The sequence below is a fragment of the Lampris incognitus genome, chromosome 3, assembly GCF_029633865.1.
Source record: "Lampris incognitus isolate fLamInc1 chromosome 3, fLamInc1.hap2, whole genome shotgun sequence".
Taxonomy (NCBI): Eukaryota; Metazoa; Chordata; class Actinopteri; order Lampriformes; family Lampridae; genus Lampris; species Lampris incognitus.
This window is the reverse complement of record NC_079213.1, coordinates 35,561,074-35,575,507: the sequence shown is the minus strand read 5'-3', so window position 1 is coordinate 35,575,507 and position 14,434 is coordinate 35,561,074. Positions and strand designations below refer to the sequence as shown.

Here is a 14,434-nt window from a genome sequence, read left to right as displayed (position 1 = left end):
ATATTGGGAGAAGGATGTTGAATATGGAGCTGGCAGGGAAGAGGAGAAGAGGAAGGCCAAAGAGGAGGTTTATGGATGTGGTGAGGGAGGACATGCAGGTGGCTGGTGTGACAGAGGAAGATGCAGAGGACAGGAAGAGATGGAGACGGATGATCCACTGTGGCACCCCCTAACAGGAGCAGCCGGAAGTAGTAGTGGTAGTAGTAATAGTACTAGTAGTAGTACTAGTAGTGGTAGTAGTAGTAGTAGTAGTAGTAGTAGTAGTAGATTCTCTTAGTATTCTTGTAGTGCCTTGAATAACTGGTTTTCTGACATTTGCCATGCCAGTGATGACCTCCCATCTCCATATAACACATCTAGGCAACACATCTAAGCAACACATCTAGGCAACACATCTTGACAACACATCTGACTGGTTTAACTGGTCATATAATCCCTGTAAGTTTTAAAGCTAATGAAATTGTAGTTGGATTATTTTCAATATTGAGCTCAGAGTGTGAAATTACATGAATCCCTCTTTCCCATGCCTCCCTTTTCATCATAAACCCATATACTACATTAGCCTGTACATGTATGGATACAAACACACAGCACACACTCCTAGCTTTTCGACTAGCACCGAAGAAGAGAGGGAAAAACTGAAAAAGGAAATAGAGTCCAGCATGGAAGGAGGGCGAATGGGAGAAAACATGAAATGCAGAGGGGTGTCTCGTATAATAGATACTGCATACCTGGTTCTTCACCCTAAATCCTAATCTGTCATGTATTTTAACACGTATTTTAGTGCCGGTGCCTCACAGCAAGAAGGTCCTGGGTCCAAAACCCCGGCCATCCCAGGTCCTTTCTCAGTGGAGTTTGCACGTTCTCCCCATGTCTGCGTGGGTTTCCTCCGGGTGCTCCGGTTTCCTCCCGCCATCAAAAAGACATGCATGTTAGGGTTAATACTCCTGCCTGTGCCCCTGAGCAAGGCAGTGGAAAGAAGAACTGGAGTTGATCCCCAGGCACTGCAGCTGCCCACTGCTCCTATCCAACAGGATGGGTTACATGCAGAGAACACATTCATTGTATGCTTGCTTACAATGACAAATAAAGTGGATTCTATTCTATTCTATTCTATTCTATTCTATTCTATGGAGCACGGAGCACGTGTCATATGAATAAGGCATGTGTCATGCAGTCTTATGTAACAGGTTTACTAGAGCAACTACCGTGAAGTCATTTTTCATTTTCTCAACTTTACAAGTCCCCCTCTACAGTCACCAGCACAGTGATCCAACAGAACATGACTGGGTATCATACACTCTGTTAGGAGCACCACGTTTTGGCTAACGTTGTTAACACTGCAACCCCCCCAGAACCTGTTTTCTGTATTTAGCCATCAATGTGTGTGTGTGTGTGTGTGTGTGTGTGTGTGTGTGTGTGTGTGTGTGTGTGTGTGTGTGTGTGTGTGTGTGTGTGTGTGTGTCTGGACAGGTGATGTGAGCCAGCTAAAGGAAAAGTATCGCTTACTGACAGACGAGTTTCAGATGCTGACTGACGATAACAAACAGTTGAGCAACAAGTTAAATCAGCTTCAGCAGCAACAAGCCGGGTGAGTGGCCGAGCCATCTGTCAATCACTCTGCTACCAGCTCACACGCAGCCACCCAACCTCCCTCCCTCACATTCAAACACAGAGTCCCTCACAGAGCATTACAGCATGTACCTGCTAAAACCATTTTTGTTCACAATCGAAGCCTAGAAACTTAGATTTTTACTTGCTGAATCAGAGTCTCCACTGTGAACAAGTCTAAATACAGTTTAAGTTTAAGTCTGAATCGGAGTCTCCAGTCTGCATTCTGTGGGTTGGTTGATTGACATTTCCTACACGTTCTGTTCCACAGACGTGAACGTGTCAAGCCAAACCTCACATATATGCATGGAAAAGCTGGACCCCCCAAGCTTTGTAACACTGTTCTCAGTAAGAGGGATGTCGGCCATATCTTCATACTTAATTTTAATGCGATCAACTGTTAATATTCATCTGGCACTTTACTGAACCCTGAGGCCAAACTGAATCAAATAACACTCATCCAGAGTTATGGCTGAGCAGTTAAATTCTGCATTTAAATCGTGCCGTAGTCCACGAGAACACCAAAACAAGAATACAGACCAGACATGTGCACCCCCCGTGCACACATATATACTAATAATCACATCATATTGCTTGTGATCTGATGCATTTGCTCGGGTATCAGGACTGATGACGTGTACCTGGCCTTGAGAGAAGAAGCAGAGGTGGAGTGCGAGCAGCGGCTGGCTGAGGAGGACCTGGTGAAGGCCGATGGCTACATCACTTTATCCCAGTCGGAGCCCAAACAACAGGAGGATGCTGCTGCACAGAAGAACACATCCTTTGACGGAAAGCTAGCCTCCCGGACCAGCTGCCCAACAGGGAGCTTGGAGGTCAGCTCCCTGAAGGCCCAGCTTCGACAGGCTGAGGAGAGAGCCCAGCAAGTACAGAGAGAGGTACCAACTCATCGCTTCATTCTAGTAACATACAAAGAAATGGGATGTGCAGGACTAGGTACTACCTGAGCTGCTAAATCTCCATCCGTTTGCTTATTTCTTTGTTTGAGTCTGACAATGACAGCATGTTGACAGAAGACAAAAGGCCGTTCAACGTCAGCAACGACGAACAGCTCTTCATTACTGACAGTGACAAATGGGAAACAATAGAGATAGAGAAACCAAACGTATCTGTTTGGTATATTCAAGGAGTGTCTTATAGACACAATTCATTTGATCGCGCCAAAGTGTTTCCCAATGTACACAACAGATTCCTCAGTTCATCTGATGCCTGTTCTTATTGTTACCAACACCCATCAGTTTGAAGAAGTGAAGCCTCTCTCTCTGTCTCTCCCTCTGTGTCTCTCTCTTCAGTGTGAAGGGCTGAAGGGGGAACTGGCAGAGCTACAGCAGCTCTATGACAGCAGCCAGCGAGAAAGGGCGGAGCTTGAACAGGAACTGCAGCACTGCAAGGTGGAGCTAGAGAGGCTGGTTGGCCGAAAGGCAAAGGTGAGAGGTGAAAGGCCATAAGTACAAGTACTCATGGGAACAAGGAGTAGACTAGGCCCGTCGCAGTAGGGAAGCGAACCCGGGTCGCCTTCACTAACCAGTCTACTGAAGGGTCCGAGCCGTTAGCCAAGGGCTAGCTAGTGTAGTCATCCATGGTCATTACACTACCCCCTCTCCCTGTGGGATGCGCGTCCCCGCGCTTCAGCATACCAGCTCCCTTACGCCTCCGGGCGCACGCGCTTCCGATGACCTCAGGGTCTCACCATCCCGCTTCTGACACCCATGTAATGAATTTGGGGGGGCAGCCGGGAACCGCCGCAGCCAGGACGGGAACCCGGTTCTCCCGCACCACGGGCGACTACGTTAACGAGTCGACTAAAAGTTCCGACCCCTTTATCATCTCAAGTCTCTTAGCTGATATTTCCTCACTCCTCGATCCTCGCGTTAACTGGAAGTAGTTCTGGTCCGCCACTTTGAAGGCTGTCCCAAAGGTCTTATCTCTGCTCAGAGGAGCGAGGATTGAGGAGCGATGGGGCGGAGTACTCCGCCCCACACATCTGGCACTATAGGGGTTGGGCCATATTCATATCGTTCAATTGTGGCTACTCGCCAATAGGCGTGCTGATCGCCAGGGGGCGGCAGGAGGTGGGGTGACATTTTTAAAATCATTATTGACTTTAGAAATTAATTTGGATAAAAGATTTGGAATAAGCTAAGTAAACGTGGCTCAGTGTCTGACAGAGCTTTGAAATAATTGACCTTTCAGCTTTCTGCAAGGAATACAAGTTAAAGTTAGGTGACTAAACAACGCTGCTGTCATCGTTTCACATGACGCTTCTTTTTTTAAGATTTATTTCTGATTTTTCCCTTTTTTCTCCCAATTTAGTGGCCAATTGATCCCTATTTTAATCCAAACACCCACCCTCGTACTGCATGCGTTCGCCAACTGCATCTCTCTGGCCGGCAGTCTCGAAGGAGACGCCTCCCCACTTTCGTGACAAGGCGAATCCAAGCCGAACCACTGTTTTTCCGACACACACAGAGACGCATTCACGTGACGAACACAAGCCGACTCCGCCCCCTCCCGAAGACAGCGTTGCCAATGATTGCTGCTTCATCGAGTCCGGCCATAGTCGGATCTGACGAGACCGGGGCGCGAACCCCAGTCCCCAGTGGGCAACTGCATCGACACCAAGCCGATGCTTAGACCGCTACGCCACTCACATGACGCTTCTAAGGAAAGGACGTCTCATTTCTCTAAAAACAGTTCCTGTCGTTCTGCTCTCCTCGCTTCGCATCTTACCACGCGTCCCCGGTGGGAGGGACCTAGATGCAAGATTGTGCAGGCCGGCATCGCGTCATCGAGCGCCGAGGCCCCGCCCCCTTTTGGGGGAAAGAATCGCGCCTTCACATAACGTGAGAAAAAGGAAAATGCCGGAAAGCTGTTGTAATAGCAGCGCCAGAATGTCGTCTCCAACTGCATGTCATCCTAGCCTAGATCAACAGCTGGCTACTAACAGCTTGGTTATGTACAGACAACACGTAGCCCGACGCTACCCGGTGACGCCATCAAATATGTGTAGATGTCCAGATAAGTATTGTCCGACACTGTGTCGGGTCACTGATCCACTTGGACGGAGAGAGGCTGAAGAGGCCTGACGGCTGACTGAGCAGCCTTGATTTATTAAGGTATCGTGAATGTTCAGGCAAGGTAGCACAATAATTATCAGACAACAAGGGCTCGGCGGTTCGAATCCCCGTGTTACCGCCGGCTTGGTCGGGCGTCCCTAAAGACACAGTTGGCCGTGTCTGCGGGTGGGAAGCCGGATGCGGGTATGTTGCCTGGTCGCTGAACTAGCGCCTCCTCTGGTCGGTCAGGGCGCCTGTTCGGGGGAGTGGGAATTGGGGGGAATAGCGTGATCTTCCCACGCGCTACGTCCCCCTGGTGAAACTCCTCACTGTCAGGTGAAAAGAAGCGGCTGGTGACTCCACATGTATGGGAGGAGGCATGTGGTAGTCTGCAGCCCTCCCCGGATCGGCAGAGGGGGTGGAGCAGAGACCGGGACGGCTCAGTAGAGTGGGATAATTAGCTGGATACAATTGCGGAGAAAAAAGAGGAAAAAAGAAAATCTCAGCTGAACACGTACTATATACGTGCATTAATATCTTGAGGATCTGACGTTTTGTACCCATCAAAAAAGGGCGCAACCGTGACGATTTGCGACGTACCCATACCATATGTCCCGGTCTGGTCTATGGGGTGAGGGTATGATGGGGGTGTCATTTCAAGGTAAGTGCAAAGTGACACACATACATACATCACTGTGATGTATAAGTTAAACGCACACCTCCACTGATGCACTTCCAACCCATTTCCCTGCCCCCCATGAAGTCTGTCTCAGTGTATGTTGTACGTGTGGGTCAATAGCAACCTGGTCACAGCGCTGTTAATGCCTCATTAGTTGCCTTATTGGCTGTGGGAACTGCTGCTCTGTTGATGTAATCAGATACCCAGTGTTCCTGTGAGCTTTCCTGAGCCTGCATGGCTTCCTCCGCTTTCCCTCCAGCGTGCCTTGCTACAGGGCAATGTGTCTTTGTGAGCAGTCATTTCTCTGTCCTCTGATAACTCCTAACTTTCCCCTGGCTGAGGCTAACACAAGGACGTTTTTTTCGAATTCCTCCACATAAAGATAAAGCCAAACAATGCACTCGGACACGCTGGTGCAGTCTATTCTACTTGGCTGGTGGTGTGTAAGGTACACAGTGACGGACCAGTCCAAACTAAATCTGAAGCTTTGGATCCCGGTGCCCAGTCACACCTCTTTACCATATCATTCATCGATGTTCCTGTCCTCCATATTTGTAATTTACCCCGTGGCAGAACTCACGACCCCATTACCCACACTGCAGTGCTGCCCACAATTCCCAGCGTTCCCTCTGCAGGCGACCAGTGATTGGCAAGGCAGCACTAGGCAGAGATCTTTAAATGACAACATGTAGACTTTTACCAGACCTGGAGCAGCGGTCAGCTGTTGCTAAAGGTCTCCATCTTGTCTTTAACTATCTTTGAAGTGTTTTTCTTCTAATTCCCTGCTCTTTCTGTTTTCTCCCTTCCCTTCATCCCCACATTCTGTCATAATCCATCCAATCACCATCATCTGTGAACATGCAACTTGCATAATGATCTGTATCAAATTCTCTACAAATTTGATGGTTTGGGATGATCAATCTGTCTATCTATCTACCTTTCTCTCTGTCTATATCCCTTTCCATTCATCCTCGTATATAATTATTATATTCCCTGACATATTTTTGTATTCCCCCCTGCATACTGATCTATTTATTTTCTGCTCACAACACCCCTCCCCTCCAACACATTGTCTGATTTGGTTATCATCATTATTATTACTGTTGTTATTCCTTTTGTTTTCCACGACCACCCTCCTCTCTTCATTTCCCCAACACTCCCTTTGTCTTCTCCCCAGAACTGCGCTCCTCCATCTGAGCCCCCTGTTCTCTCCATCCCCTTCATAGGAATGATTGTAATAATGGCCTTGATATGGTGCTGGTGGGAGGAGCTGGCATCCTAGAGGGGACCAGGTATGGCCACGGCATTCTTTTTCTACCAGAAACTCTGTCTCTTATGGCACCTGAAGGCTGCTGAAGAAGTTGGGTTGCTTCCAAGCTTCTTCCCTTTGCATGTGTCATGTGTCACAGACTCAACTCCTGGTACCGCCTGGTGGATTTTTCCTGAAGATGCGTCTGCAATGTAGGATTAGATATTTTTGGAAATGCGAAGGGTTTGAGTAATATCGAGCATCTGATTCGAGCAATTGCAATATCTCCTGCCAAAACTGACTTGGTACCCAAACTTCAGCTCACAAATGTCGACATCACACCCGGAGACTTGACAGCAGACACCGACCCCTGCAATGAAATGCTCCACGTCCGTGATATTTGCAACAAACAAGAGCGGAACATTTTAGGATTGGCAATTTAGGATTGGCGGTTCAGATAATGGATGGATGGATGGATGGAATTTAGGATTGGGTGGCATGGTGGCGCAGTGGTTAGGACGGTCGCCTCACAGTAAGAAGGTCCTGGGTTCGAGCCCCGGGGTAGTCCAACCGTGGGGGTCGTCCCGGGTCGTCCTCTGTGTGGAGTTTGCATGTTCTCCCCGTGTCTGCGTGGGTTTCCTCCGGGGGCTCCGGTTTCCTCCCACAGTCCAAAGACGTGTAGGTCAGGTGAATCGGCCGTACTAAATTGTGCCTAGGTGTTAATGTGTGTGTGTGTGGGTCTCGGCCCTGTGATGGACTGGCGGCCTGTCCAGGGTGTCTCCCCACCTGCCGCCCAGTGACTGCTGGGATAGGCTCCAGCATCCCCATGATCCTGCGAGTAGGCTAAGTGGTTTCGATAATGGATGGATAAGAAACATCTCAACGAACTTGAAAATAGTACAATATATCATCTTCCTTATAGTCTGATTGTCATGAGGAGGCAAAGAAGGCAAAAGGGGAACATTTCATACTCGCTTTTCTGTTTCCCATATCTTCTCAGTTGCCTCTGTTTGAATGCCCATTATACCCTGTGCAGGGGAATACAGTGAGGGGTGGCTACAATAACATGTGCTTTGGAGCCGAACAGAAGTGGTAGTTTTGTTCTAAGGTGAATGACCCTGATATCAACACTGTTGCTAGGCTCTGTAGGCTGAAGCTATCCAAAAGACATATGACCGTGCAGCCATTACTAGATACTTGGCTTCATACTGACATCCATAAAAATGCAACCAATTGTGGTAGAAGCCTCTGGCTCTGTTTCCAGAGATCCAGATTAATGGGGTGACACTCTTCGGTTTGTTGATTTTGGGCTCATGGAGTTTGGCCATGGCAGTGTTGGGAGTAAGGCTGACATGTGTACAGTTACTACATGTGGAGGGCCTCCGTTTTGGTGGCGCCGCCACAGGGCCTGTGCGGTGGCTGTATGCATACGGGTCTGGCGCTGGAGCTGTCAGTGTAAGCCAAGCACATGGTTTTGGGAGGGGATCCTCTTACTGGGTGAGTTTCAGAGTAACGACACACGCACATACGCAAATAAACATGATGATGAAATGCCATGTTTCCAGTCTACTATCTGGATTCTGTTGGGTCAGGGAAGCTGGTACTGTACTCTGGAAGCTCTATATGGCTGTGTGTGTGTTTTATATTTATCTATCCTTGTAGGGACCAAATGTCCTCATGAGGGTAGTAAAATTCTGAACCACCTTCCTTGAGGGGACATTTTTCTTGATTCCCATGTGAAAAGGGGTTGTTTCTGGGCTAGGGGTCAGGTTTACTGCTTGGGTTAAGTTTGGGGTTATGGAGAGACCTGTATTAAAGTTTAGCATTAGAATTAGGCTCAGTGTTATGGTTAGGAGTTGTAGTTATGTTTAAATTTGGGTTATGTTCGGTTCAGTTGGGGGTTATATGTTTTGGGGTTAGAGGTAGGGGAAGAGGGAAACGGTGAAGATGTTGGGTTCATTTTAAGCTTCGGGTTTAGACAATTAGGATTTTGATTCGAACAAAAAATTAAATTTTCTACAAGATTGTATTGTGTGTCGAAGCTGTTGGTATACTGAATCAAAACTTTTATAGGATGAAAGTTTATTTTTTTGGAGGGGGGGGTTGTTTCCCTTTTTTTTCTCCCCAGTTGTGTCTGGCCAATTACCCCCCTCTTCCGAGCTATCCCGGTCATTGCTCCACCCCCTCTGCCTGTCTGGGGAGGGCTGCAGACTACCACATGCCTCCTCCCATACATGTGGAGTCACCAACTGCTTCTTTTCACCTGACAGTGAGGAGAGGAGTTTCACCAGGGGGATGTAGCACGTGGGAGGATCACGCTACTCCCCCTAGGTCCCCCTCCCCCCTGAACAAGCGCCCCAACCGAGGTGCTAGTGCAGCGACCAGGACCCATACCCACATCTGGCTTCCCACCTGCAGACACGACCAAGCCGGAGGTAACACGGGGATTCGAACCGGTGATCCCTGTGTTGGTAGGCAACGTAATAGACCGCTACGCCACCTGGACACCCATAGGGTGAACGTTTTGACATTATTCGGCCATTGACTTTTATCAACTGATGAAAGTTTTGACTTTTGAAAGGTTCTTGCTTTTAAAGGATAAAAGTTTTGGTCCATTATATATCCAGCTACAGCAGTTCTTCAGCCGTAGAAAGTGAAACTTGCACTTATTCTCCTTCAGTAACACCACTTTGTCCTCTTTCTCAGGAGAGCGAGCGTGGTGGCTGGAATCTGGTGGTGTTGGTGGCCACTGCAGCTGTCATTGTTCTGGTAGTCCCTGGCCTTGTCAGAGCAGTTGCCTGAGGAGCTACACCAGAGGGGGACCTCACATCATGGAGGCACTTTGTCTCTGGAAGCTTTGAGGACTGCCATCTGCCCATCCAGCGTTCCCCTGCACCCTACATCCCGTTCCATGCCGCCACTTTCCCACGATCTGCATGTTGCATCCCTCAGTTCTCCTGACAGCGTCGCATCGGGACCACGTCACCTGCACCCTGTATACACACACAAGTGATGGTAGTCGCTGGAATTAAAGGGTAAAGAAGGGAGATGGGAAGGATTGACACACAAAGGCCCTTGGACTCCCTGGGGTCTTGTTCTGCACAATCTTGTGCTAGTCATTGCAGTTGTGTTGACTGGTTGGTTAGCTTAGTGACATCTCATAAGTGTTTTGCCTTACGTTATCCCTGTGAACAGAGGACTTTTGCTCTGATTTCATAACAAGAGAATAACGAGAGAGGTATCGGTGGCATATAATAACCGTTAACTAAAATGCCGCAGGGAGTGCTTGCTTTATTTAACCTTATTATAAATACATGTACAATTCAGCTGCAGTCCTCATGACGTGGTGTTGGTTTGTGCGTCCTCTGCTTACTTAATACCATTAAAGATATCAATTTCCTTTCCTAGTGCAGGGCCGGAGGAGCTAAAACAGAAAATACGCCACAGATTAAAACAATTTCACTGATTTATCTGGAAATGAGACAACAGACACTTGTGCTGCCTGTGTGGGTGCAGGTTTGACACAGCTTTGTGATTCTTTACCTTTTCACTGTATTTATGTATATCAAATAAGTGTCGTTATTCATAGCTGCAGAGACGGGGAGCACTTTTATACATGGAGGAAAGCATTTTTCCAGTTGGTGGCTGTTTCTGATGACTGATTTCACTGTTTTCGAGCCGAGCTCAGGCTTGGCCAGAGTTGCTTTAAGATTCAGAAGGATATTTTTGTACATAGACAAGTTTCACTTTTCAGTGGATTCTGGTAGCACTCATATTTAAATGTGTTTTTTTGTTGTTTTTAACTGAATGCAATTTGTGACCAAATAATGACAGAAAATGTAGGATGTAGGATTCGTGTTTATCCTCACTTTGTTGTCTTGAATGAAGTAGTAATTGTGACTGTCAGATGATAATGTTCATGACTAGGTTGTCACCAGGCACTCACAGTACATTACCCGCTAATGATGTCACAAATGACATCATAAATGTGTTTTTCCTCCTTGACTTGATTTGTAGTAGTGCATGGGAAAGCTGACGTGGTGTTGTGAGCTTAATTAAAGACATTCTTATATTTCTGTTGCCTGGTAATGTGACACCACTGAGAATGACTCAAGCTCTGTTCTTTCTCTGTTAAGCATTATTGTTCCTTGTTAAAAAAAGCTGTGTTCGTTTGTTAGTTTTTGTGCATTTAATTTGCTTTTTCTTTAGCATGATGGACTTTTACGAGCGACACAAAAGACTGAAAGGGGTGTTGTGTTGTGCTAATGATGTGCGGATGATGTGTTGAAATGCTCGGCGCATTGAATCAGGACGGTTTTGGTCCGCCTGCCCTGTTCGAGTCTATTTATGTGAGGTTAATGTCAGAAGTCAACCCCGTCCTAAATGTAGCAGCAAGTACTATTATTTATTGCCAGGCTTCTATTCCCACTCACGCTGTAGTGTGGTGGTGGTGGTGGTGGTGAGTGCTGTGGGTACCCGCTGTGTTCATGTAGCATGCTAACAGGTAGCATGCTAGCAGGCAGTGTAGACTGTGTGAGCTGCACACCTCACAGTGCCAGATGTTCCAGATGAGCTTATTGATCTGTAATGACACGCTGATATAATCCTCATTTCTTTCTTTTTTATATGATGAGGCCTAGCTTTTGGAACTTTATGCTTTTTTTAATTTGACTTCTGCTGAAAAGAAAATCTGGCATCCTGCGTAGAAGATCACAAACCGGTGTGACGTTTTGGTTTTGGGCTCTCACCATGCGTTGTGAGATGTTTGGTGTCTATTCAAGCTGAGGAGAAGCACTGAAGCGCCCCCCGGCTGTGCCCCTTGTCTGAGTTATTGTTGTGGGCCGCTGCAGTGCACTACGCCCTGTAAGCCGGTGGTTGGTGAATCCATGTAAAATACGGTGATTTGAATTCATTTGTAACTTTGATTTTTGCAGCTAAGCGGAAACACAACAGATTTTGGTTTCATGTTTTGGAGGAGATTGGCTCTGCAGTAATCTCCCTGTTGCCAGGTCTATTTTTTTATTTCTATTTTCCGTAATTCAGTCAAACTACAATACCCTCAAGGAGGGCCAATGTATGCTGATGTTATTATGTAAATATGTCAGTTTGTATGTATTTTGTACAAATGTGGTATAATTTGTACTGTAATGTAAATAGACTAGAGTTTACAAAGCTTTATTTAAGTGGGCAGCTGCTTGATAGAGGCGTTTTGTGATTGCTTGCATACAGCGGAGTACACCGTTTTATTAAAAACATAATTTCTGCCATTCAAAGTAGAAATAGAGTAGTGCCTCAATAAGTCTCCACTTACGGACTTGGGCCTCGTATGTTAGAGTTAGAGAAGTGGTGTTGCACTAATGGATGAGTAGGTGTCGTCTGCAGAGGTCTACGTGTAGCCAGTAGTCACTAGCGGCAGCAGTGGAAGCATGTGTGTACGCTGTGATCCCTCCTGTATGTCTTGCATTGGTTAGTGTGGTTGGTGTTAGCTAGCTTGATAATGCTACTTGGTGGTTCATGTACTCTTCACATTTGGATTCTGTTCTACTATGAAGTCCTTCAACCATGTTTGCACATCTGTGGAAGATCTGTGTTGGCTTTTCTATTGCACTTTGTACACTGTGGAGGTCACCGTCAGGGCCGTGTGTTGAAAACCCTGCTTTTCCTCACACGCTTGGACTCGTGGCGTGGCAGCTGGCTCTCGTGTGCCGTGTTGCTGTGGTTTAAGATGCTGCGTATGCTAAAAGGTGTTGTGTGTCACTTTGTCTGTTTCTGTTTCTTTGCTCGTGTAAAGTGAAACAGTTCTGAAACAGTACTTTGGATGTTTCCATGGTATGAACATTACATTTCTGTCTTGCTCAGCATTTATTTTGTGAAAAATGTGCTAAATAGTCTGTTTATTTTGTTAATGAACTGAGAAATTAAAGGATTTTATCCTCTTTTTATGTCCTCTCAGTATGTCAATGTGTTCTGCAAACCGCATGAGAGTTTGTCTTCATGTGTTTATAAACTAATCGTACTATCTATCTATCTATCTATCTATCTATCTATCTATCTATCTATCTATCTATCTATCTATCTATCTATCTATCTATCTATCTATCTATCTATCTATCTATCTATCTATCTATCTGTCTGTCTATCTGTCTGTATGTCTATGTATCTATCTGTCTATGTATGTATGTATGTATGTATGTATGTATGTATGTATGTATGTATGTATGTATGTATGTATGTATGTATGTATGTATGTATGTATGTATCTATCTATCTATCTATCTATCTATCTATCTATCTATCTATCTATCTATCTATCTATCTATCTATCTATCTATCTATCTATCTATCTATCTATCTATCTATCTATCTATCTATCTGTCTGTCTGTCTGTCTGTCTGTCTGTCTGTCTGTCTGTCTGTCTGTCTGTCTGTCTGTCTGTCTGTCTGTCTGTCTGTCTGTCTGTCTGTCTGTCTGTCTGTCTGTCTGTGTCTGCCTGCCTGCCTGTCTATCTATCTATCTATCTATCTATCTATCTATCTATCTATCTATCTATCTATCTATCTATCTATCTATCTATCTATCTATCTATCTATCTATCTATCTATCTATCTATCTATCTATCTATCTATCTATCTATCTATCTATCTGTCTGTCTGTCTGTCTGTCTGTCTGTCTGTCTGTCTGTCTGTCTGTCTGTCTGTCTGTCTGTCTGTCTGTGTCTGTCTGTCTGCATATCTATCTATCTATCTATCTATCTATCTATCTATCTATCTATCTATCTATCTATCTATCTATCTATCTATCTATCTATCTATCTATCTATCTATCTATCTATCTATCTATCTATCTATCTATCTATCTATCTATCTATCTATCTATCTGTCTGTCTGTCTGTCTGTCTGTCTGTCTGTCTGTCTGTCTGTGTCTGTCTGTCTGCATATCTATCTATCTATCTATCTATCTATCTATCTATCTATCTATCTATCTATCTATCTATCTATCTATCTATCTATCTATCTATCTATCTATCTATCTGTCTGTCTGTCTGTCTGTCTGTCTGTCTGTCTGTCTGTCTGTCTGTCTGTCTGTCTGTCTGTCTGTCTGTGTCTGTCTGTCTGTCTGCATATCTATCTATCTATCTATCTATCTATCTATCTATCTATCTATCTATCTATCTATCTATCTATCTGTCTGTCTGTCTGTCTGTCTGTCTGTCTGTCTGTCTGTCTGTCTGTCTGTCTGTCTGCATATCTATCTATCTATCTATCTATCTATCTATCTATCTATCTATCTATCTATCTATCTATCTATCTATCTATCTATCTATCTATCTATCTATCTATCTATCTATCTATCTATCTATCTATCTATCTATCTATCTATCTATCTATCTGAACTGTTCTGAGGCGGTCACAGATGTAAGACAGGCTGTCATCACCATACTTTGGACTACAGAGTGTCCGGTGCTTCGCGGGTTTGATCGCTCACCTCACCTGGCTGAGTGACTAACCAGGTTCTTCTGAGCTGTTGACTTGAGCAGCTTGCAGTGAAGCCAGCCAGCCAGCACGCAGCTGGAGGATTCCACGGTCGTACGTCCGAGAGCTCAATATGTTGTTTCTCTCACTTGCTGACAGCAGAGTGAGATCACCTAAACAAGATGGGGAACATGGGGATATTTTCAGACTGTTATGCGGGGTGTGTGTGTGTGTTGGGGGGGGGGGGGGGGTCTGTGTGTGTGTGTGTGTGTGTGTGTGTGTGTGTGTGTGTGTGTGTGTGTGTGTGTGTGTGTGTGTGTGTGTGTGGAGAGGGAGTGTAGCTCTCATT

The 14,434-nt window shown here is 45.7% G+C and overlaps 1 protein-coding gene across 1 annotated transcript in view; it reads left to right on the top strand.

The window, feature by feature from the left end:
* The window catches only part of LOC130109733 (coiled-coil domain-containing protein 136), a 42,000-nt gene extending 35,354 nt beyond the window's left edge, over positions 1 to 6,646 (top strand). The window contains exons 4-7 of the mRNA XM_056276723.1: positions 1,474 to 1,591; positions 2,237 to 2,495; positions 2,922 to 3,056; positions 6,542 to 6,646. Coding sequence (XP_056132698.1) covers positions 1,474 to 1,591; positions 2,237 to 2,495; positions 2,922 to 3,056; positions 6,542 to 6,646 — 617 coding nt within the window. The remainder of the gene's footprint in view (positions 1 to 1,473; positions 1,592 to 2,236; positions 2,496 to 2,921; positions 3,057 to 6,541) is intronic.
* The last annotated feature ends 7,788 nt before the right edge of the window (positions 6,647 to 14,434 follow it).